The sequence below is a fragment of the Cyprinus carpio genome, chromosome A16 (assembly GCF_018340385.1).
Source record: "Cyprinus carpio isolate SPL01 chromosome A16, ASM1834038v1, whole genome shotgun sequence".
In the NCBI taxonomy this organism is placed as follows: Eukaryota; Metazoa; Chordata; class Actinopteri; order Cypriniformes; family Cyprinidae; genus Cyprinus; species Cyprinus carpio.
In genome coordinates, this window is record NC_056587.1 from 13,660,792 (window position 1) to 13,687,119 (window position 26,328).

General features: G+C 36.8%; 3 protein-coding genes across 4 annotated transcripts; all 3 read left to right on the plus strand.

Moving 5' to 3' along the window:
- The first annotated feature begins 1,689 nt into the window (after window positions 1–1,689).
- LOC109105598 (rhomboid-related protein 2-like) lies at window positions 1,690–2,718 on the plus strand. The gene is made up of 4 exons (XM_042771913.1): window positions 1,690–1,815; window positions 1,914–1,974; window positions 2,103–2,164; window positions 2,309–2,718. Exons 1-4 carry the CDS (start codon window positions 1,690–1,692, stop codon window positions 2,489–2,491), a joined length of 432 nt encoding a protein of 143 aa, XP_042627847.1. The 3' UTR covers window positions 2,492–2,718.
- Window positions 2,719–5,444: 2,726 nt separating this feature from the next.
- On the plus strand, window positions 5,445–9,400 carry LOC109105597 (gap junction alpha-9 protein-like). 2 transcript variants are annotated; one of them, XM_042772817.1, is made up of 2 exons: window positions 5,445–5,794; window positions 7,317–9,400. In XM_042772817.1, the coding sequence occupies exons 1-2, from the start codon at window positions 5,745–5,747 to the stop codon at window positions 8,833–8,835; spliced, it is 1,569 nt and encodes a 522-aa protein (XP_042628751.1). In that variant the 5' UTR covers window positions 5,445–5,744; the 3' UTR covers window positions 8,836–9,400. The 2 variants fall into 2 exon arrangements, with proteins under 2 accessions (XP_042628751.1, XP_042628752.1); XM_042772818.1 differs by lacking the exon at window positions 5,445–5,794 and adding an exon at window positions 5,859–5,966.
- Window positions 9,401–11,509: 2,109 nt separating this feature from the next.
- Window positions 11,510–19,193, plus strand: LOC109104991 (ras-related GTP-binding protein C-like). The gene is made up of 7 exons (XM_042772819.1): window positions 11,510–11,857; window positions 13,308–13,511; window positions 14,401–14,600; window positions 16,360–16,474; window positions 16,770–16,912; window positions 17,446–17,594; window positions 17,670–19,193. Exons 1-7 carry the CDS (start codon window positions 11,678–11,680, stop codon window positions 17,819–17,821), a joined length of 1,143 nt encoding a protein of 380 aa, XP_042628753.1. The 5' UTR covers window positions 11,510–11,677; the 3' UTR covers window positions 17,822–19,193.
- Window positions 19,194–26,328: the final 7,135 nt, after the last annotated feature.

Below are 26,328 nucleotides of genomic sequence, written 5' to 3' on the forward strand. Positions count from 1 at the left end.
GTATTTGTGAGGCGCGCGGCGAAGTAACTGGCTGTTCGGCGCGCACGCGAGGCTTCCTACAATCTTGCCACAGTCAGTTTGAAAGAAGGGCGTAGATAACTAGATTAAATGGGTTTTGGCTGGGCTGAAACATCAGGCCTTCTGTCACATGGACTAGTGGAATATGATCCTTTTATTTCTTTTGGGTATCGTGGTAAATGGGAGACCGGTTTCATAACTAGTCAGCACCACAAGTTACCTGTTTTTTGAAACCTTGCAGTTAAGAGTTTGTGTGATCCTTAGGTCGGGTGCGTTTAGATGCTCATCGGATCACAGTCAATGTCTCTGGGCTGGCTAGGTGCGTCATTTGTATCTCTTTGGCCTACACCAGGCTGAAAGAAGCGCCTTTGAAAACTCCGCAGAAACCAGCCAAAAGATCTGGCTTTTAAACTCAGATATCGGCGCTGTAGGCCTACTGAAAGGGACCTGGTAAAGACCCAATATTTAGACTGGTTTTAAGGTGCTGTTTTTGTTTCGAAAGTTCGATATAGTCTAGTGTACATAGTTATAATCTAGGCAACTCTGTAATAATGGATAATGTTTATATCAATTGAGGCTATTTGTCAGCCAATCCAGTTAGCATTTTTTCCCTTCATAATTTGACTGAACGTTTGTCCAGCATTGGGATGCCCCTCAGCTTATGAAAGAACTGATGATTCCTCGTTGAGAGCTTAGCTTTAGTTTTGATTCGCACTTTGGCGCATTGGGTCTGTTTGGCAAGATCGTTAGCAACACAGAGGTTAAAAAGTCCAGATGCATCCTTGGTTCTTCGCAAGTTAGCATAGATCCTGCAAAATACAACCTTACTAGGTCACTGACAATCAGTTTCTTGTATAAATTAATGAAACCTTATGAATGCATTGCATTAGAAAAGCGTCATTAAGAAATGCCTTTTTTTTTTTTTTTTTTTTGGGTGTTATACTACATTAATTTTAATACGCGCACTTAAAACAAAATGTTCGTCTTTTTGTACTAACGATTATGTCAGCGCTAAATATATGTGTTGACAATCTCTGTCTAAGGCCAAGAGTGCTTGTTCTTTTCCATTCGTTATCTGAAATTTTTTTCCTGCTAGCAGAGTAGAAATTAGTGCCTTTTGATTGAACTACATTGACCGAAAGGCAGTTTTCGGACAGTGTTTTTTGGCAATGAACATAATGAAGTCAATCAAATGTTCAATGCATTTGGGAAAGTTGGGAGTAGTTTATTCTCTATGGGCAGTATTGAAGCCCTTCAAAGCATGTGGATACCGCCTGGGTAACTAGGGATCTGGGCTGAGCCTTGCTTCTCTATAACCTTGAAAAACACCAAGCGTCGGTGAGAGGCTTGCGGTTTTCTCTCTTCCCATGTTTGTATTGATTGGACTTCAAACAGTTACTGTAAGTTATGTGATAACAGTGGTATTAATGTTTATTCTAAAACACGTATAGATACTGTATATTGTTTCACATACTGTGATTGGCCTTGTTTGTGTTGCCTTTGATCCAAATCTATACTTCATTGTCATATATATATATATATATATAGTATATATATATATATATATATATATATATATATATATATATATATATATATGTATGTGTTGTGTGTGTGTGTGTATATATTTCATTCATTTTAGTCTTTAGCTCGGCCCCTCTTCTTATTCTCATGGAATGTGAATGTCCTCTTTCAGGCTCTCTCGCCAGCTCCATCTTTGATCCTTATAGTGCTCTTGTGGGTGCTTCAGGTGGTGTTTATGCCCTTATAGGAGGTTACTTCATGAATGCTTTGGTGGTGAGTAGATTTGAATATTTAATGGGATATAATAAAAAAAATGCAGTTCAGATAATATACTCAGGTTCCAAATGAAAAAAGTTTTCTTTTTCCTCTAGAATTTTAGGGAGATGATGCCACTTCTGGGAGTGTTTCGCATCCTAGTAATTGTTCTGATTGGTGCGCCTATTTCCACTTTCCATTCATGACATCTGCCATCTTTTTTGATATCTACTATTAATATTTGGAAAATCTAATTACTGTGTTCAGACCTATTTAATGGAAAATAAAATTGTATTTTTTTTCAGTTGGAACAGATGTTGGATTTGCTATTTACAGAAGATTCATTACTCACGAGGCTGGCATAAAGGTGAGACCATAGTAGGATCGTAAACCATATTAAACAGGTATTTATACCTGAATACCTAGTTACCATACCATGGAATAACTTCGAATAAGATAATAGTCTTGTTAATTTACTAGAATGGTTGTTCATATTTGGCTTTTTTGTTAGGTCTCTTTTGTGGCTCATATTGCCGGTGGGGTAGCAGGCATGACCATTGGTTATGTGTTTTTCACCAACTTCAATAAAGCACTCCTGAAGGATCCACGCTTCTGGATGTGCATTGTGGGATACATCGCCGCCTTCTTTTTTGCTGTAATTTTCAACATCTTCTTGTCCCCAGCGCCTGCATGAGGAGCATGTGTGTGTGTTAAAGTCATGTATCAGTTCACAACGGACAATCATAGCTTTTTAAAAGGAGCAGGTCTCAGGTCAATATGTCAGAATATCCTGTTGGTCTTTAAAGACTTTAAAGTTGTATGCTAATAAACTATATATACATATCTAAAAGAAATAAATGTCATTTTTGGACAGATTTGTAAAATTCTTTAATATCCAGATATTCATTTGGTTTTGAATAAACATTTACTCATAGTTTTTCGGGAACAAATAAAATTGTAATATTTAATATATATATATATATATATATATATATATATATATATATATATATGTATATATATATATATATATATATATATATATATATAATTATTATTTATTGGGGGGACCATTCATTTTATATTCACAAAATTAGTGAGCCTTTTTCTGGCTTTTCTATAAATTGGTGTCATGACCAAACAGCTCAATTTAACTGAACTTAATTGATTTGTAGAAAGCAAAAAATGAGCTTTGTGGTTTAAAAAGAGAATACTTAGCATGTAGTTTTTATTATTATTATTATTTTATAAAAGTCTATATACTTAGATTTTAAATGTAGTTCAAATTTTTAAGATTCAGAATATCTGAGATGTCATAATAATACAAGTAGAGGGCAGCACTTATCAACATGTGGACAGAACTCCACCTGAGGTCACATAAATGTAGTTTAAATGTGGTATTGCATTGAAAGTTACTGACTTGTAATAGAAAAGGAAATGTCATTTCAACGCTAAAGATATGCATCTACAGTTACTTTGAATATTTATAATTGATTATCAAATCATTAAGATTCAGAAATGGGTTTAAGGCTGGAAATGTAGCAATTTGGAGAATCATGCCATTTTTAAAGATGTTGTACAACACTTTAAAACCATATGATTCATTTCATTTAGTAGTATTAATGTGTTTTACATATAGTTGTTTTATAAACTGGTTAATGAATTTGGATATGAGATAAACGCTGTGCTATGCTGAAACAAGGTGAAGTGAGTTTACAACAGAAAGTATCCCACAACAAATGCTGTCCTCAGTTCCTCTGCTCCCTCTGTTCTAATTAGCTGATAGTAGTTCTCCAAAACAGAGCATTGATATGCATCCAATATGGATACAGTGTTCTTGCCAGTCTAAACAGAACATTCCAGGTATTTTCAGTTCACAAAAATAAATTTGAACTGTTTTCATTACAAATGTATATGAGCTATTATTAGTGTTCACTGAGGTCCTTCATATTTATATGATGTGTTTGCTGCAGGGGAAACTTGTTAAAATGACTAACAAACTCCAGCCACATGGCATAAAATAGTTCACTGATCGTTCAAGCATTATGTTGTGAAGTGATCCTATTATATACTAATGCTATAGTCCTCCCCCTTGCTGCATAATAAACTCAATATCTGTGTGCCACTGGGTATTCAGTAGATGTTTCTGAAATTTACAGAACTATTCTATACCTGGTGTGACCTGTAAATCCCCAAAGGGCATTTAAGGATGAGAAGAGGAGGTTTTGCTTTGAGACTGATTTTCCACTTTACTGCCTAACAGAACATTCCAGTAGGGTTGTGAATCAAATCAATGCATGAGGCTCCCACCCCTGGAATAATATGTATTAATCTAATTCTGGGTTATTTTTAGAACTTAATTGACACTGTCTGGGGCTTTGTTTGCAACTAAATGTTCATCAAAAGTTTAGTTCTTTGACCCCGAGTAACACCGAAATGTGATCGGCCACCACCACATTCCCCTGCTGCCCCTGCCTCCCACAACCAGATACTCCGTTCCAATCTATTGTTAGAAGCAGAAATACATATACATAATATTCACTACCTTTAATAACTTTGGGTTTATGAAGATTGTTTTTGAGAAAAAAATTAATTAATACTTGGATTGAGCAAGGATGTATTCAATCAATCAAAAGCAATAGTAAAGACTTTTACAGTTTTAAAAGCAAATAAATGCTATTCTTTTAAACTTTCTGTTTATCAAAGAATCTTGAAAGACGTCTTCCACAAAAATATATAGCAGCACAGCTGTTTTCATCACTGATAATATGAAATGTTTCTTGAGCACCAAATTAGTATATTATAATGATTTTAAAAGGATCATGGGACACTGAAGACTGGAGTAATGGCCGCTGAGAAATCAGTTTTGCCATCACAGCAATAAATTTAATTATGTAAAATATAATAATTTAATTTAAAATTTAATTACTATATGTATATTAATCACTATAAAACATTAATTGAGTATTTTAATCATTCTAAATAATTTAATTACATAAAATATATTACATAAACAACAGTTATTATTATTATTATTATTTTTATCATGGAAGGTCATAAAATAGTTACATTTTAATCTGGGAGCACATCAGGGAGCATAAAATGCATTCAAGCCAACCTAACATGCTTTTTTTTTTCTAAAATACCAAGCTTTAATTTAGTTATTCATTAAAACCATGCCTAGTCTGAATCAGATTGTGTAATAAAGAGGCTCACTCACTACGTTAAATAGGGCTTGCCTGACATGCTCCTAAATAGATGTCGCAGCATAAATCCAACCAACAGCGTAGTTAGTGAGTGTAATGGGATTGCACCATTGATTTCTTTTAAATGGAATAAAATATCACCACAGCTAGCAGAGACAGCTTTAATTACATTGGGCTGGACCTAGCAGAGTATGAAATCGGACATGACCGATTGATTACTTCCCGAAGTATTGCCTACAAAAAGTAGTGCCAACAAGCGCTTAGCTCTGAACAATTGAATGGAAAAAAGAATAAACAATAATTCTCAGCTTTCGCTGTTTTATTCAACATTTCACCAATAAAACAAGTCATTGTTTGGCTTATATGTGCTGGTTCTCCATTGCTCTGTATAAAACGTGGAAATCCACCAGCGCGCGTGCGTTTAGCTCAGGTTGGGTTTGCGCTTACAGTTGAGCTATTTTTGCAACTCGGCAGAAAACGGGTAACGGTTACCCGTAACGGGTGTTAACTAGCAATCAAACATGCAAGAACGACTGCTGCGACAAGAGTGGTGCATAGGAGCATGAACATACTGACATACAGAAGCACTGCGCTTGCCAACAGAACCGTGCGTATTCGCAAAACATCTTTTGGTGCCTACAGAGAGAAAAGAAGGGGTCACAAAAGGTCAGGTGATATGCTGCGTCAGATGTGCAGGTCACCAACGATTTTTAAATATTTTGGCGGCCTGGTCGCGCTTGTATGACCCGCGGGGATTTCAAGCTCCGACAGTCTGGACATACTGCTGTAAGGTAAATGGCATATTGATTTCTCCTGCATGACTATAAGTTGGCACCAGTGTTTAGTGGAGACCTTTAACGATGACCAGTATGGCATGAGTCTAGCTTTTTGCACTTAAAGTGTAGGCGTTGGAGTAGCTTTTGAGTTACCATGAAGACTTAACTTCCTCCTTGTTTCTTTAAGGTATGTTGGTGTTTTACAGTTGATCTATTTTTACTTTTAACAAACAAAAATATTATTAACAAAACAAAACAATAAACCAAATAACCAACTATATAACACCACATAATACTTCTTTTCCTTTCCTTTCTTCTTTTCTTTTCTTTTCTTTTCTTTTCTTTTCTTTTCTTTTCTTTTCTTTTCTTTTCTTTCTTTTAGCTATTTAATAAGTTGAATAGTAATGTCAATTAGGACTGCTGTAATTATACCTGATATCAATTAAAAAGTTTTGTTTAGACTGTTAAATTCAGGTCTAAATAAAAAAAAAATAAATAAAAGATAAAAGTAAAAATATATTATTATTATATATGTATAATAATAATTAAAAAAAAGAATAAATATACCTAAATTATACCATACACCCAGGACCATTTGTAAACATTTAAGAAAATCTTTAATTGAAAAACTCATTTTGGTCTACCATTACTCTTTGATGGGGTGATTTAGTGTTTATGACTGAATTTTACCATACACCCAACTTTTATGCTTGTGATGGAAACTTTGTGTTCTTGCATCAGTAGTTTCAGTCTGACATTAAATTTTGTCTATTTCTTATGTTATATCTTCCGTTTTGAAATAAGTCTTCAATGGTTTATGCATTTATAAAAATATATTGGGTTGCTCTAAGATGTTCATATTTGCTCTGGGAAAATGTCAGTTTAAAATAAAAGTGACAGTAATGATGAAAGACGTTTGCTGTAAAATCATTTAATAGTCTGGTACTTAATTTTTTTCTCAATGCATGTTAACATTAAAATGCAACCCACAGTCTATTTTTTCTTTGGGCATTTTTTAAATTATTTTCTTTCTGAAGGTTTTCAGATACAATTTAAAGACAACTAACAAACACACAATATATAGAGGGGACATTAAATTAGCTTGCTTATGGTGATACTGTTGTCTACTAGTATTATGAAATAGAAACAAAAATGTTTCTATTTTAGGGTTTGATGGTATGTAGCAATGCAATGGGAAATCAAGCCTAAGTATAAAAAGAATGGGGACCAAATTTAGTTGAAAGTTTCAGTTCTTACAAATAATACAGCATTTCACAGATGCTATTTTTCCATATTGAAGTATTGTTAGCAGATTCCGCCAGAGGTTTATTGAAAGTTTTGGTCTGTCTTTCCATTTGAGTTCAAATTGTTTTATTTTGCTTTAACCTGTGAAATGAGCAAGACAGTTTCTTGGTGTTTGGCTATAGCTAGTGTAGTCAAGTCTCAAAGTAATGCTACTTTAGGACACACGCCAACCAACAACAGAGCCCCACAGTCCATTTTCATGATTCTTGCTCTTTAATCCCTCTCTTAACAGACACAAAAATGCCAGAGTAAAGATGGGAGATTGGAACTTTCTTGGTGGGATTTTGGAAGAGGTGCATATCCACTCCACCATGGTGGGGAAGATCTGGCTGACCATCCTCTTCATCTTCCGCATGCTGGTGCTTGGGGTGGCAGCGGAGGATGTGTGGAATGATGAACAGGCTGACTTTATCTGCAACACTGAGCAGCCTGGTTGCCGCAATGTGTGCTATGACAAGGCATTCCCCATTTCCCTCATTCGCTACTGGGTGCTGCAGGTCATTTTTGTTTCTTCGCCCTCACTGGTATACATGGGCCATGCTCTCTTCCGACTCCGTGCCCTCGAAAAAGAACGGCAGCGCAAAAAATTGGCACTGAGACGTGAACTTGAGACTGTGGATGTAGAGATGGTGGAGGTGCGACGCAAAATAGAGCGTGAGTTTCGGCAGATTGACCAGGGGAAGCTGAACAAAGCTCCGTTGAGGGGGTCACTTCTGCGCACCTACGTGGCTCACATAGTCACCCGCTCGGCCGTAGAGGTGGGTTTCATGACCGGACAATTTGTTCTGTATGGGTTTCAGCTAAATCCGCTCTACAAATGTGAGCGGGAGCCCTGCCCGAATGCGGTGGATTGCTTTGTATCTCGACCCACAGAAAAAAGCGTCTTCATGATGTTCATGCAATGCATAGCTGCCATCTCATTGTTTCTCAACATCCTGGAGATCATGCACCTGGGCTACAAGAAGTTTAAAAAGGTCATCTTGAACTACTACCCACAGCTGAGGGACGATCTCGATGACAGCTACTATCCCAACAAGCTGAAGAAAGATTCTGTGGTGCATCAGACATGCATCGGCACCTCCACTGGCCGCAAGGCCACCATTGCATCTGCAACTAGTGGATACAACCTTCTTCTTGAGAGACCACCTGATGGAACCGCCTACCCTCCATTGATTAACCCATCCTCTGCTTTCTTGCCTGTTCAGGGTGATTTGCCAGCCAAAGACAGTTCTGATGCACCAAAGTACTCGCAGAATAGTCACACGGAGCACAACAGCAATTCCAACAACACCAGCAGTGATACGTGTTCACCACCTTGCAACTCCATCACACCACCGAAACAAGACGTAGGGGAAGATTCTGTCCACCCTCTGCCTCTGCTCAAGAAAGGCCAGGAGTCGAAGACTTCAGATTCATTGAGCCACACCAGGGAATCTTCTCACACATCATCCGGCATGGGAAAGAAGCCATGGAAGGTCAGTGCACCCTGGAACTGCTCAACGGTTGTAGAAGGTAATGGCTCAGATACAGATTCCCTGGAAGGAGCTAAGGCCCGCTGTCCTTACGCCGCTGTGCGGGCACGCACTTCATCCAGGTCTGATTCCAAAATGAGCAGGCCCACCTCTCCTGATTCAATAGAAGAATCCAGCTCTGAGTCACGGAATAGTCCACGAGCATCACCAAGCCATCGCGCCTCAGTGGCCAGCAGTTCCAGTAGCAGACGAGCAGCTCCTACAGACTTACAGATATGAAAAAAATTAATTTGATACATTTACTATTGATGGTAGCCATGTCATTTGTACAGTTATATAGTGATAGTAAATGACCAGAGTGACAGTAAAATGACTTCAGTCTCCAACTACCGTTTTATATTCATCTCTATAAAGTTGTAGCACTTCTTAAAGGATTAGTTCACTTTCAAATTAAAATTTCCTGATAATTTACTCACCCCCATGTTGTCATCCAAGATGTTTACGTCTTTTTTTCTTCAGTCTAAAAGAAATTAAGGTTTTTGATGAAATCATCCCAGGATTATTCTCCTTATAGTGGACTTCAGCGGCTACCAAACGGTTGAAGAAATTACAGTTATAGTGCAGCAAAGTGAACTAATCCTTGTTTGGATTGTTTACGTTTTCTTTTTACATACATATCAATTTAGCAGTACACACTGACAGTATATTGAATTAACAATAGTAGTATGACTACACTAGAGAGATTGTACATTTGATTATGTTCTCACCTGGACACCTTGTTCTCTTTTTCAGTACTTCCTGCATCAGAAGTCAAAATGATGTAATTGTAAAAAAAAAAAAAAAAAAAAAACCAAAAAAAAAACCACATTGTGCTGTAATAGAACAGCGGTAAAAATCTTTAAAAATTACTGTTGTGAAAAAAATAATAGTTTTATGTGCATGTCATGTTTAACAGATAAATGAACTGGTCTGATTTACAGTGCAATTAAAACAGATCTTAACAGATATTAAAACAGATCTTTCTTTGTTAAGTCTGTCTTTTTTAAGTGTATGGACACCAGTGTTTCTAAATTAGCACTCTAAGATTAAACAAGCAAAATAAATATATTTTGCTATCAAAAAATTACTCATTGCAAGCTGCTCCATATTAATATTAGTATTATGATGATAATTTAGATTATATAAAAATATGCATTATTTAACCATGCACACATGCTTTTATTAGCAAAATGAAGCTGGTTTAGAACCTTATAAGTAAAACGAATCGAATTGAAAATAACTTATTACACCACCAAATTCAAACTTTAATACTTCTTGTATTTAATATGGTTTTGTACTTTTTTGTATGTTGTCTGTTGCTGTTATTATCAGCTTAAAATTGTAATTGTCATTGCTTCATGTCACACTATGGCACTAGAGAAAGATTCTTTAAGAAACTATTCTTCTTGTTGTCTTACACTTAATTGTAAAGAGAAGAATCATAAATGGGAAGTGTTACCTCACATTAAAAGAGGACAAACAGCCATTTGAAAGTTATTATTTTAACAACACAGTCCGGTGAATTAATAATACAGCTCAAAACCAGACTATTTTAAGTGCTAATAGCACCATCTTCTGGACTAAAGCTTATAGATAAGTATTTTGAGTCATCACACAAAACATACTTTATACTATGACTTGAGATATTAGAAATTAAATGCTGGTCTAGTTTTTAGTGTTAGGACCTAGACCGGTTATACTTTCTTTATACTTTCTTTCTTAAAAAGAAAGCATAACAAAACAAACAAAACACAATCCATCTGTCTTTCAAACAGTTGTTCAGATGAACCTGTTTCGTAAGACAGCTATACATTCCTATTCAACTTTTGAATGGAAAGCTTTTGCTATTTTCATTTCAGGAAGCCTTAATTAAGATCCAGTCCTTTATACTTTATTTGGTGGTGTCCTAACCACAACAATATTGTCTTCCCAACAGTACGTTGATTAAATGTACTTAAAAATTTATATTTTATCAATTTAATTGACCTGTGCTGCTAAAAACTGAACTAAAGTGCAACAGTTTTGTAACCTGACTGAGTCTTCAGTACAGCTGTGCATATACAGTAGTAACAGCATTGGCTTTAGTCTGCCATGTGACACATTGGTCAGTCAATGTTGTTATTGTCTGAAGACCTAACCTTTAATCAGCCTGACGTTTAACTGGAACACATATGAATTATGTGTGGCACAACTTTCATTATTATATTAAACAACAAACTGTTTAAAACTTTTGAAGTCTAAAAATAGTTGTCCAAATTAAATTACTGTCTTGATGTCATATGAACATATTTACATGGTAAATAGATATGATCAGAGCATAACAAATTACCAGAGATGTTAATTCCAGTTTACCCATCTGAAAGATGTCTGTGTTATGTCATAACATGTACAACTAACACATTGGCATGCATGTTAAAATGGTATATTAACCAAATGTATTAAATAATAAATAAATATAGTTAAACAAACAACTAAATATGTTATTGTTTGCAACTTTCTATTTGGTATTTGACATTGACCAAGTCAACAATTGTAGTTTTTCCACTAGTTATTTATTTATTCATTTTTTTTTTTTTTTTTTTTTTTTAAAGAAAAGGCATACTGAGCTTGGAAAATGTGATTTAACTAACATTTATAAACGAACATTCATAAACAACATTTAACATTTACCAACAATTGTTTATCAGCATTTCAAGATAAGAAATACCGTTCCAGGTGACAGGTCGGAAAAAAACACCCATCACACAAATCCGTTTGTCAGGTGACCATCAGGCACATGACTTGCGACGATCCCACCCACATTTTAATAGCTTAGTAGAGTGACACTTTATTTATCCAATCAGCATACGAGTTACCGGGCGGCCACCCAATTACACTCGAGTGTCGATTTTAAGTGGGCGTTTCCTCCAGAAGGGAAACACAAGAGGCTGAAGATTTAAAGGAGAATCCATAATAAGTTTGCTCTCATGTATTTATACGATAACGAGGTTTTACGTTTGTTCACTGAGCATTAATTTCGTGCTGGTTGGATTACTAAAAACCGGCCAGGTTATATTTTAAAGGGGTTGGGGTGGGGGTTAACATGTCGATCCAGTACGAGGCACCGCTGGCGGACAGCTTCGGGGTGGCGGACTCGTTTCCCAAAGATTTCGGATATGGAGAAGAAGAAGGAGACCTTGAGGATAGTCCCACTCCCTCCGACAGCAAACCGAGAATCCTGCTGATGGGATTGAGGAGGAGCGGAAAGTCTTCTATCCAGAAGGTAGGAGGAAGAGATGATATTTAGACCGTCTTGGTTTTTGTTCCCATATGGTCGTTCCCCTGCTGAGGCAGAGCCGCCCCGGGCTGCCTAGCTGTCACTGGGCATGGATAAGACCACCACTCAGAGCACTTACAACCAACCTTTTTCTTAAACAGTCGTGGATTTATGGAGTTGGGTGCCATACAGACCAAAATACATCACACTCATTCAGCTGGCTAAGAAGGATACATGTAGCATTATGTGCGTGCCATGTTAATAGTGTGATAACTCACCCGGCATTGATGTGGCACGTGATTTCTTCGTTACAAAACATGAAAATGCTTATTCATATATTCATCCTTCACCACACCATCTCAACACAGATTATGTAGATCATACACTTTTCTGACATTTATAACTTGGACGATCAGTTTTCCTTCACTGACTTTGCGCATCTTTATAAACAATGGGTATTCTTTTCGTATAAATTGCCTAAAAAGGGATTAAAGTGCATCTCTCATGTGTTACTAGTGTTGGTTTAGTAAATATAGCCATTATAGATGCACTTAGTAATATTTGCTAATTAAAAAAAACGTGCAAAAAGTAGTGAACAGCGCGTTTGACAGATTATTACAATCCTGAGCAATCACATGGGATGAAAACTCTGCTAGAAAATTCTGTTTTGTTGTATAAGGAGCGGGTCGCCCCCTCTTGGGCTCTGCCATGGTGATGTCACATGACCTACTGTGTCATGTAATTGATTGAGATTCTACTACTGATAACAACAGTGGATAATAACTATAGTGATATTAAGTTTGTCTGGTATAGCGTTTTAATGAAAACATAAATATAAAAGTACCAAACAGTATAACAAGAAACACCATACAAACAGCAGCTCCTATCGGTGTCTTGTAGTCGTGACTCCCCACAGTTTCCATGCCACCAGTTGAAGATAAATGCTGCATCATCAAGCACTGAACACAAACACATGACAGTCATAACTGCTGTACCGTGAAACACACAAATGCCACAAGGAGAGAACTCATAAGCATGCATGGAGGAAAAAAAAACCACTTGATCACAGTAAAAAGTGTGTAAGCAATGTGTTGTTGTTGTTGTTGTTGTTATTTTTCTGGCAAGTGCATTAGTGTCTATTTGGTAACAGATGAAGTAAGCACCTTAATTTGTGATTGAACTTTTATCACTACTGAAACAACAGAAAACCCTTTCAAAACTTGTATATAGTTGTATAATATCTTTTGTTTTGACTTCTTTCATCCATAATTTCACACCCATAGTATCAATGAAGCCTCTGAGACTTGCCACCAGTAAGCTCCTCAAAGTCCATGAAGCATGTGACTTGGCTTTTAGTTTGATTTCACAACTGTCTGACTTTATTACTGTCCCACTGGAGGTGAAACAGGGCACTCTGAAAATGCTTTTAATGTATCAAACCCCTTTGACTTATTAGGTGGTGTTTCATAAGATGTCCCCCAATGAGACCCTGTTTCTGGAGAGCACCAACAAGATCTATAAAGATGACATCTCCAGCAGCTCCTTTGTCAACTTCCAGATCTGGGACTTCCCTGGACAAGTGGACTTTTTTGATCCAACCTTTGACTACGAGATGATTTTCAGAGGAACTGGGGCCTTGATATTTGTCATTGATGCACAGGTGAAACAAGAAATTCAAAGCTTGGACACTAATTACTGTGCACACCTTAACGACATAGTGATGTAGTTCTGTCAGTAATTAGAGACGGCTGGATTCTTTTGTGATACTGTCCAGCTTTGTCTTATTCATTAGTGGAATATGTAAAGTTTTAAGCAGATACAACTGGGTTTATCAGTATCTATGTTTGTTTTTTATGATATTTCAAAAAGAAAGTCATTGTTATTAGGCTAATTAATCAATAAAAGTGTCATTAAAAAATAACACTTTTTTTTTTACTTTCATAGTATAGAAAAAAATACTATGGAACTCAATGGGGACCAGAAAGTGTTTGTTTTACCACATTCTTCTAATATCTTCATTTTTGGGTGAACTCTCCCTTTAAGGTTGTAAATCTTGGCATTGAGTTAAGACATTCTGGTTTTATTTAACTGAATGTTGTTTGTCATTGAGGCTTAGCTCATTGGATCACATTGGCCTAAAGTAAAAATAGTCACAAAATTGACTTTGTGTTTCTGCTGATACAGGGCAGTCCGTGCTGTTTTCTCTCAGCCCTACAGTCTTAATTCTAGCTGAAAGTTATTTTAAAGTAAGGTCGATTAGCTTGCAGATTTGCAAACCCTTTTACCAGTTGAAGTCTCAACTACAGCAGTGTGTGATATCACACACACACCCCAAAAAAAAAAAAAAAAAAAAAAGAAAAAATTATCAAGAAGAGCTGTTAAAGTTCTGCTATTTGAAGAAATATTCTTGCATCATTTTTGTGTATAGTTCTGTTTTATAAATTTGTTAAATTGCAATTTACAATTTGTTTGGTAACCTCAAGTACAGCATTTTCTCTAAACCTGGCCAACCTCTACATTGTACGTTGCATTCTTCCTCTGTATCACAGGATGACTATGTGGAGGCCCTTAGTCGACTCCACCTAACAGTATCACGCGCCTACAGGGTCAACCCAGAGATCAACTTTGAAGTCTTCATCCATAAAGTAGACGGCCTGTCTGATGACCATAAGATTGAGACCCAGCGGGATATACACCAGAGGGCTAACGATGATCTGGCAGATGCCAGTTTAGAGAAACTACATCTCAGGTAAACATTTGCATTTTTATTTTGAATGCTGCTTATTGATTGAAATACTCCTTGACCCATAATATGTGTCACTAATTATGCGATTTGAGAAGACAGAACAGAAATCCTGTTCTGATGTAGATGATCATAATTATTACTTTTTTAATGTGATGTTCTTAATGATCAAATTATTTAATTTGTGAATATGAGGAAAATTAATTTCTGAAGTCTGATTGATATTTGTTTCTTGGTTTGTCTATTTTACATCACAAAAAGCAGAGAAACTGTTAAATCAGAGCCACTCTGGTGTTGACTTGATAATGGGTGTAATGGATTGATGTTGAAAAGTGGTTCTGTAAGGAAATGGTGATATTAGTGTTTTTTGTGAGCTCTGTGTTAAATCTCAGCGATTTATAGGAATTTGCAAAATTAATTTGGCTAAATAGAGTGCCAGTTTTGGCTGAATCCGATTACAAGGTTTTTTCCTGCTTTCTTCACTAATACTTTAGAATCTCCTGGTACTTTTTTACCAAATGTGAAGATGTGAAGCTCTCAATTCTCAGATCTAGGAGTGTGTGCTAAATGGTGCATTATCTGAAAAAATTTGCATTTACATTTGCATTAAATATTTGTCTGTGTCAATCCAGCTATGTCGTCTTTGATCACCTCAAATAAATAAATATTTTTTGTTACATAAAAGAGTGAAAAATTTTTAACGTTTTAGTTGTCCGAAAGAGTGAAAAAGTAAAAAAGCATAATTTTTGGTTGCTGTTTAGGTGACTATAGTTTTTGGGAACCAATATGAGTATTTGGATTTTGGCTTCTTGACAGCAATATGAGTGTACGGTTCAAGGAGGTTTGAGTGGTCAGTGCCCTGTGAACAACAGGCAAGCGTCAATTTCATGAATACTTGGCATGTTCTGCATACTGTGATCAGCAGTTTCAGATATCTCTGTGGTTTTCATAGCTAGCACAACCCTGGTAATATGAATAGATTTTTAAGTAGGACAGAATAATGTGTGCTGCTGCCTCATTTATTCAGAATTAACCTTAATAATATAATCCTCAAATGAATGTGAATATTAGAATTATTCACACTGCAGTTTTGTCACCTTTCATAATTGGCACCAACTGTCATTTCATACAAGTTGCTCATTATATTTGCACATTAGACCAGTGCGATATTAGAGGATCTTTTATTATGTTAAAGGTTGCTGTCAAACACTGCAGAGCCTTCATGCCACTTCTGTTCTGCCAGATTTTGGTTTCCCTTGTCTTGGTAACATTTCTGTTTATTTGGCAGCAGATCTGTTTACACTGCAATGTTTGTCTCCCAAATTTAAAGTCTATAACACTGTTTTTACATGAATACCCTACTAAAATGGTCATTTTGATCAAGAATTGCATTTAACTGTTCACCACTCGTGCACATCCATGTGATATTGCAGTTGTCAGGAGTGAGTGTTCAGTCCAGAGAAATGTTTCTTTAGCTACCCTGTAATTTGGTTTGAATAGTTGTACTGTTTACACATGTGCAACACGGATTGATCTGTGCCAGATAATGGAAGAAAAAAAAACTTAACTGGTTCACTGTGTAAATGTGGACATAATGACACACACACACACACACACACAAATGTAAATAAAAAATAAAAAAAAAGTATTATGTGCTGTTTGGACCACCTTGCTAATAACTGGTAAAATAAGAATTAGGTGTATGAGCTGTTATAAATCTCATAGATATCTGTCTAATCGAATGCCTTTTTTCTGTCCTCTACAGTTTCTATTTGACTAGTATATATGATCACTCCATCTTTGAGGCCTTCAGTAAAGTTGTCCAGAAGCTCATCCCTCAGCTCCCCACGCTGGAGAACCTTCTCAACATCTTTATATCTGTATGTGTTTCTACATCAAGACTCTAACGCTTCTAGATAGGTCATGCTGTCTTAATGATATTTACACTTTAATAAAGTTCCATTCCCTCTTTGGTCACTCCATTATTGTCATTATGAAGAATATATAATGTTGTTGTTGTTGCTGTTGCTGCAGTGGAAATGGCTTCTTCATTTTCCATCTCTGATTCAGTCATACTCATGCATGTTTTATTATCCTCTCTATGCTGTAAGATCCCATATCAAGCCCTGCAGGGCATTATGCAACGTGTTTGTGTATGTGTTTCTATGCTAATAGAATTCAGGGATTGAGAAGGCCTTCCTGTTTGACGTCGTCAGTAAGATTTACATCGCCACCGACAGTTCACCGGTGGACATGCAGTCCTATGAGCTCTGCTGTGACATGATCGATGTGGTCATCGACGTCTCCTGTATTTACGGGTGAGCTTTATATTTTATTTCAGCTTGGAGTACATGCACAATGCATACAAACACAATCTATCTATATCCATCTCTCTATTGACTCAAATTTCACTCACATCTCTCTTTTGCTCATGAGAGCGCTTTAAAACTTTATATTCCCCAATTCTCTTAACTAGTAAAACCTACTAATTTCATTTACTGTGGATGGTTTTAATCTAAGGAAATGCAACAGACCATATACCTTATTTTTATTTGTCACAATGGTGGAAAGCATTTTAAGTTATCCTGTAAATGACGAAAGTTGGATCTAGAACTACGTAATACAGTGTTAATCCAATGTTTATTCCATTTTAATAATACATATTATAACCTCTAAAATAACTTCATGTAACATCGATACAAATATACATTTCTTCATACTGTTAATATATGGTCATGGCTTTAGCTTTCGTTTAAAAAACATGAATTATGTAGTTTTTTTGATGTTCCTAACATTATTTTTAGTATGCTTGTTGTCAGTTCTGCATTCTGAGTGTGTTTTGATCATATAGATTAAAGGAGGATGGCACTGGCAGTGCATATGATAAGGAGTCGATGGCCATCATCAGACTCAACAACACCACAGTGCTCTACCTGAAAGAGGTCACCAAGTTCCTCGCCCTGGTCTGCATCCTGAGAGAAGAGAGCTTTGAGCGCAAAGGTACACCACAGCAATAGTTAAGTCTTTCATACTAGCGGTTTTCGGTTCTTTTTAATTCTCCTATTTGTGCCACAGGATTAATAGACTACAATTTCCACTGTTTCCGGAAAGCCATTCATGAGGTGTTTGAGGTGGGCATTTCCACCTCAAGGACAAGCACCCAGCCAGCTGGCACCCCTCTCATGAAGACTGTTGCCTTAAACGGAACCCCCAGGAGCACTGTGTAGAAAGATAGCGATAAAGACAATGATGAAAAGTGTGGAGACGAAGGAAAAGGTAACAAAAGAAAGAGACTTTAGGATGGGGCGCATTCTGTATGCCGACCATCATTACTGCTCCCAAACGCTTTATAAGCAAAAGAGTTTGAAAGTCACTAAAATAAACTTGCTTCAGTGGGTGGGGCAGAAATGTAATGTGGGCAAGCTTGCAAAGCTACAGATGAATGGAAGGGAAAAGGCACAAAAGAAGGTGGAACACTTTTTTTGTGACTAAAAGGCATTAACAAACTGTTCCTCAAGAAAACAAGTAACAAAGTGCAAGTCATTGAGGAAAAAAACAAAAGCACAGAAAGAAACCCCTCACCCTGTCAGGCCAAACCACCTGACAACTTGGACGAATGCTGTATGATACTTTGCTGGACACTTAACACAGTAGCCAATTTTAAATGCATACCCGGTTTACTCCTCAATACGTGAATGTGGCAGACTTCTGTGAAAATTTGTGGTGCACAAAATTTGAGTGTACACTTCTGAAGCCTTATGTAGAGGAGGCCTGTCTGATGCAACCCCCTAGTGCACACATACACACTCGGTCACCTAAATAGCTCATGTATTGTGTATAAAAGGTTAGTAAAGGGATTGAAATGTGGTTTTGAATTTGTATTGAGTGTGTGTGTTTGTGTGTGTGCACATGCATGTATGCAGTGGAAAGGGATATGCACCGGTTTGGGGCCCAGAGATGTTGTGAAATCACACATGGGAGAGTGTTTGCGACTCCGAAGACTGAGAAAGAGCTGTACCGTTCCATTTGACCTCTGGGACACTGTGATTGCACTTACCTCGGAGGATGTCAGGGATCATAACTAACAAAATTCAAACTGCTATGCTTTACTGTTGCCGTCCAGTTACGTTATGGCATCCTTGGCGTGTAGCTCATGCAATCCGAGGACATTGTAGGATGAACTTTAATTACTTACATTCCGGTTCTGAGGTGCCAATGCAGTTTTGCTCAGATTTAAAACTCCCTAATCTTTGCTTTCACTCTTCCAATCACCAATCAGCATGTTGTTTGTGATTCAGAGAAAATCTGCTATAAAATGAAGAAATTAAGGATAACTAAAGTGACAGGACATTTGAATCAGTTAAATCCATGCCAAGCATGTCTGTAGAGATGCTTCATATTCTCTTGCAATCAGCTCCGTCTTTTCTAATTTCATTTAATGATAACTAAATGAAATGTGAAAAACACAAACTGATCTTCAAGCTTGCTTGTGATTTCTTGTTTCTCAGACTACATGTAGGTCACACATTATGCTTGTCTTGCGTTTTTTCCAAAGGTGTTATCATTCACAAGAAATAAAACATGTACACACACCGGAAAGAGTATTAATGTGCTGTCATTGATTTGGTCCCACATTTAATTTAGAAATACTTACGTCTTGTAATTATTGTATATTATTAAATGATTATGCTTAATTGGGACCACACTTGCTGAAGGGGGGAAAAATCATATGTGCATAATTCATCAAAGAACAGTTCGTTCAAAAATACAGTAGGTTTCCTGTTGGTCCAGAAAAGTTAAGTATGGCATCAGCGATTACAGTTTTGATTGATTGAAAAAAAATTGTGCGTCAAACAGACTGAAATTTAAATCCTTAATATCCACAGAAATGTCTTGACATTGGATGCGTCATGAAGTGACGATGTTTGAATAAGAAACCAATCGTTCTTTTGAACCAAATCTTTTCCAGTTCACACAATTGGTCTGAATCATTCCCGTGTTCGATCTGAATGATTCGGTTCTAGTTTAATCTACTGCCTCCAGTCCAGAGCAGTCACAGACGTTGATTGGAGAATTAACAATTAATCAGTGGTGGACAGTAACGGAGTAGCTTTACTTCGTTACTGTACTTAAGTACATTTTTCAAGTATCTTTACGGGAGTAACTTTTACTTCACTACATTCCAAAGCATAAGATCTTACTTTTTATTTCACTACATTTCATAAAACATATCGTTACTCCTTATAATATATCACGTGCTCCGACACGCTGAAGTGGTTTCAGATTCATGAACGAACTGATTCTTTTCAATGAACCTTTTAAATCGGTTCGCGAATCACACCAAACGATTCATTCGCGAATTAGAATGAACCGGGAGATCTTGTGAGCGCGCGCGCGAATGATGCTGCTAAAAGTAAGTTAACGTTACTAATGTCGAATTTTAGGATTAATTATTGTAACTGAAAATCATATTTAGGTCAAAACTGTCAGTTGTTTGTGAACTAAATCTGCTTTAAAGAGTGATCTATTTAAGTCCACTAAAATGCTTGAATGCTGACACATCAATCAGTGTCTCTGTTTTAGGTAAAGAAAAGAAACATTAAAATAACACATTAAATAAAATAACTTATGCACGTTCAAATTCCCCGCTGCCCTAACGTTAACAGGTTAATTAAAATGCTATGCATGCCCTATGTGACGTCTATTTTTATATTGTTTATCAACAGTAAACATTTTTATATTGTTTGGATTAACTAGCCGAGTAGACAGATATGAATGTTTATTCATAACCATACTGAAAATAAGTAAATATTGTTATCTGATGCTAACTGTCTAGCTAACAAACTTGCTGGTGCTAAGTTGAGGTAATTTTTAGATATAAAGTCCAAATATATTTATTCAACCACTAGATAGATTACATATGTGGGAAAAAGAAAGGATGTGATGTTCAGAACATGGTACCTACAGTAAATATCAAAGTGGGAAGTGATGCCCTCTGGGGGCATTTGGCCAGGGGTGTTTTTACACCACAGACAAGGTTTGAGAAGAAAAAAAATTATGAAAATATAATTATATTTTCCTTAAAATGTTCTTTCTAACTTTAGGCCTTATTCTCATGTCATATATAACTGTGATGTTCTGCAAAACAACAAACTTTAAAACACTTTTCTTACTGGTGAAAATCAGATGGTCAGCAAACAGTGAACATTACTACATCACTCTCATCAACGTAGTCCATATCAACAACAAAAATATATCTTGACTCCATATAGTGGTTATTTTGGGAAAAACTCAGGTATTTTGAGCAGTAGGATCATAAAAAATATGTGCTAATATAAAATTAAATTAAGTAGCCTATATAAAATTGCAAAATAAATCTATCGGTACTTTTTTTTTTTACTTAAGTACATAAAAAATCGAGTACTTTTGTACTTTCACTTGAGTAAAATTGAAAAAGGATTACTTTTACTTTTACTGGAGTAATATTTTATTATGCGTTTTTGTACTTTTATTCAAGTACTTGATTTGTGTGCTTCGTCCACCACTGCAATTCATAAATAACAGCTTAAATATCTGTCATTTTGACAGACAAAGCTATCACAGAAATTGGGAATATAGCACGCTACTTCAGCACTACTAAGTAAATGACTGTTTATTTTTGCCTAAACTATACCTTTAGTGCCATGCTCATGATTAAGATACTACATTAATTTATGATGTATTATATAATTCTGTTATAAGTGACTAAAGAACAGGTTAAACATCCTTTAGATTTTGTTTCTTTCATTTTTGGTCCTTATGAAAAAGTACTAAAACACCTCATTAAACAATATAGGCCAACAATGTAAATAGCAGTCTAATAATAATTTAGGCAATCTTTCTATTTTTTTGAGTGTTGAAGCTTAATTCCGTTTTATGAGAAGGCTAACACTATTGGCTATGGCACCATTACTCGAGCACTCTTGTTAAATACGAGCTTGAGTAACTCAGTAATTTCACCAGAAGCCAATAAAAGCAGATACGCCTCGCAGCTACTGACACGACTCATTACGAGACCTCCACATCTACGCAATTTACTGGCAATAAAACACTGACAGCATTTCTTTCCACTTCATTGAGCTTCTGATTTCTTGTATACATTTTGCATTAATCCTTTAAATGACTACTGGCCTGGTGCACTTTAGAATTTTTTGTCAAAACAAGAAACTCCTCATAATAATTAATATAATTAAGAATAATTAAACAATTCTGGTTAATTAAGAGTCGGGTTTAGATGAAAGGAATTTTTTGTGCATCAAAATAATAATAAAAGAAAGAAAAATAAATGTATCCACCATATTTTTTATAGGCTACAGCAAATAGAAACAAGCATTAAGAGTAAGGCATGACTTGTTAATTTACAACAACAACCACAATTTCCTCCAAAGGCCAATATAAGCCTAATTACTTTACAGTGTATGGTTTTATTAAAGCAATATCACACGTACAACTGTTCTGAAGTACTGAATATAAGCATAATATGTATAATATAATTATGTTTAAGTTGTTATTTACTTATAATAATGTCTGGATTGGCTCATTATGTCAGACATTGTAACTTGTTTCACTGTATATCTAATTATTTTGAATTATATTATAATGTATAAACTTTATATAGCCATGTTGTATAAAGTTACTACAATTTTTATTATTAGGCTACTGTAATACCATAATACATTAATATGGGTTGTCATCAAATATAAGAGGCTTTCAGAATTGATCATTTCTGTCCTTTTTAATTATTTTTTTATTCCAATTTTGTATAGTACCAAGTTAACACAGTTGTTGCACTGACAACTGTAGTAAGATGAAAACTATGGTTAAACTATGGTTTTGACATAGCCTAGTTATTTCTGCATAGAAGGTCAAAGTTGATTTGTTAAAATGTTAAATTTATAAGCAATTAACATTGTCAATAAAACTTGGCACTATAATATTTATCTTCAAAAGTAGACTTTTTACTCAAAGGGATTTACAAACAAGTGTTTGAAGCGCATCACTTGGTTATGCCGTTCTTAGTCCACTAGATGTCGCCAATGTTTATGAATTAGACCTGAATGACCATCTTTCTCTCTCTCTTTGCCTAGTTATTGTTTGTCTAGTCTCTCTTACCCTTTCAGTTGCGACCAACATGCTAATGAAATGTAAACATCACGCACTTGTACAATGAGCGGGAAACCAGCATGATGTACAACTGTAATTTGGCTGAATAGCAGTGGCTGAAATTGCTTTGCTTTATCAAAACTGACATTGCCGCGCAACCCCCTCCTCTTCCAGATGTTAATGACCAAACTTGGCTTATAATTGGGAACACGTACTGCTCCACACCTCTTCCCAACTGCATTGTTGACGTGATTGTGCTACAGTCCTAACACCAAAGTGTCTGGAACTTTTCTGATGGCTAGGTCTGATGTTATGCTAAGTTTAGAAAGTGCCACTCTGGAGTGGAGACTGATTTGTCAGCTGCACATTCACTTTTATCTTGTGCCAATGTAGGTGTGCATTCAATGAAACGAGGCTCGGTTCTTGCTAAACAACGTGACGTGACTTGAGGAAACCGCTCTGGTTGCCATTTCACCAGGTGCTGGTTATTTTTGACATCAAGAAAGTGCTGTCTGGCAGCCCCACGATCTGAGCGAGATGTCCTGTGAAGAGAGATCTGTCTTACAGGAGCAGCACTCTGATTGTGAATTAGGGACCTGATCTGCTGGCCTGTCCTACTCTGGTATGGATCAGAGGGAAGCAGTAGTCATACCTCAGCACTGTCAGGGCCCTCTTGTATTAGAGTGCTGCTTTGCCAACAAAATCCAACACCAGACAGCCTCTAGTCATGACAGTAGGAACGGGGGGAGGGAAAAAAGGGGAAGTAAGGAGCGAGACAGGAGCGCCGGTCAGATCCTGTATTTTTTTGTGTTGGGCCATCAGAGCGTGTCGAGCCGGGGCAGTCAGCCAGCAGCCGGCTAATGGGCAGCGCTGGGTGGACTGTGACTAAAGGAACAGCGACAGATGCCATTATCTCAGCCTCGTGCAGATACGCTGTCCTGGACAGCTCAGCCCAGTGCTGAAGTTGCGTGTGAGCGCTTGTTTAAACTTAATGGAACATGATGGATCGGGTAATCGCTGGCTCTAGGATGGCTCCTTCCTCTTCCCGCCTGTCCGAGGTTGTGCACACACACACGTCGCTCAGCTCGCCCGTTCCTCATTGCCTATTCTCAGGCATCATGAAAAACATATTGCCGGCCTTCCACCCTCATCAGGCTCGGGTTTAAAACATATTCTTCTCGCATTGCCAGGAATGTTCTGGTGGTGGGGCGAAGAGCGTGCGACCCAGGCTGCGAGAAGGAGTCATTAGGCAACATTTTTGGGGGTATAACAAATGTGATCCATGCTCACTTTGATGCAGTGGTGTGGGACAGCTTTGTGGCTGTTGACAGTGGATTGGCACCCATCAAGTCATTTGCTGGAGTCTTCAGTCAGACATGAAGCTGCCGAGACTAACCAGAAAGGGGGAGAACTGGCATATGCATTTGAATGTGGTTCTTCTTGCCTTTTTGCTCCCTCGACTTTCTCTTCCTCGATAGGCAGATGAAGTCTTTCCCAAGTCTGCCTGCCACTCCGACCGACTGTCTCTGTCTTCCTTCTTTCTCTTGTCACTTTCCGTGTCTTGTAGGTTTATCCTGACACTGCTGGACTAATCAAAGACTCCTGAAATCTCTCGTCCTCCAGTCCTTCACCCAAGGGTCCCTTTTCTCTCTCCCGTCCTCCATTAAGTATCTCGCCTACTCAGTACTCCTGCACTAGTTTGTTGGCAGCCCATACAACACGCTACTGATGATGGTGACATATCACGGATATACAAACTGACAAGATGATCGCTAAGATCTTGCATTCTTATACATGTTTTACAGCTACGATGATAGGTGGTCCAACTCCTACACATTCTCTTACAACTGTTGAGACAAGCGGGTCAAGATTTGTCTGGTTAGCATGGTTCTTTGGCTGCTGCTGGTTGATGTCGTCAACATGCATATTTCTCCACTGATGACATAAAATGACAATACATTTTTTCTTTTTGCTAGCAATTTATATATTGCTAATATTTCATTATATTATTAGGTAAATGTGTTCTAAGTGGCCAAATAAATGTTTTTAAGCACCAAATCGGCAAATTAGAATGATTCTGAAGGATCATTTAACACTGAAGACTAGATTATCCATTTTATGAATACTGTGTTTCAAACATGCTGTATATCTCCACATACACATACTGTATAGTACTGAAGTAGGCATATTTGTGCATAGTGGATGGGAAATGGAATTTTCATTTTTTTTAGTATATTCTACCACCTGTGTTAACTTTCACATAACAGCTAAGGATAGTCAAAAGTGAAGATTTTGTGACTTTGCGTGTTTGTATCTTTAGTGATTTGTGATTAGTTTGTGATATTTACAGCTCAGGTGATTGGCTCAGAGCAATTCTGTGCCCAAAACTGAGTGTCCTTGAGCAAAGATGACAGCAAGAAGGTTGTGTATGTCCGAGGAGTTCTGCGACAGCCTAGCAACTGTTATTGAGATGAATAGAAATGCCAACAATTAGCTTTCTCCAGGTTTTATAGACCTTATTGGATCAGGGTTAAGGTGGAGAGTGGTGGAGAATGTGGGCTACATTTTACTGTAGTGTGAGAGTTGAGGACACACTCCACTGTGGTAATAAATCCCACAGAAACCACATCTCAGACTGTAGCACCTCTCAGACGGTCAGGAACAGCATGGTCACTGCCGGAGCACTCAGCTGATTCCTTGAGAAATGTGGCCTACTCAAGCAGCTTCAAATGGCACAGCATAATGTTTCTGCTCTCAGCCTCGACTTTAGAGCTCTGCTTTTCACAGGCCTTTGCTAATAACAGTACTGTAGTACACATTTCATACTGTTAATCTGATTCAATCAAATCACTTCTCACAATTAACAAGCCTTATTAAGAGTGTATTATAATGTGCAATCAGCAAGTATACATAATATACTTTTAATGTGATGTAATACAGATTATCGTTATTTTTCGATCAGATTTTTAAAAATGTATTGAGTAATTGGAGTTAAGATAATAAATAGTATTAGTAAAAAGTATTATAGGAATATATAATGATATATTAAAATATTATATTATATTATAAATACATAATTTGAGCTGTTAAATTATAATTTTACAGTCATTTCAGTGTTAGTTGGTAATACATTTTCATGGTGAAGAAGTTGAATATAACTTTACACAGAAAAAGAAAGGTTTTGTGTCACTGTAAAATCATGTTAACAATGGCTATGAAAAGTGGGTATTTTAACATTAACAGATTCACTTACATTGTAAGTGCTTCACTGTAACATACATTTTAGTTTCTTTCATTGTCTTTTAAGAAGTTGAAAGTTGTACTCAAAAGTAGATGAGAAGTAGAAAAGGTAGACAAGAAATTACTGTGGAGAGGGCTGGAATCAAACCCACATTCCCAACATGACCACCACCGCTCAACCTTTCAGGACCATGTGAGCTAACTGCTGCAAATCACACCATTGGTGCTACTGTACCTCATGTGCCACTCTTGCTCCAGCGAGCCCATCAGCAGAATGTTATGTATCAGCCCAAAGGTTATAATTGAGCAGCCAGTTGTGCAAGTGAATGTCAGATCTCTGGCAAACATACCA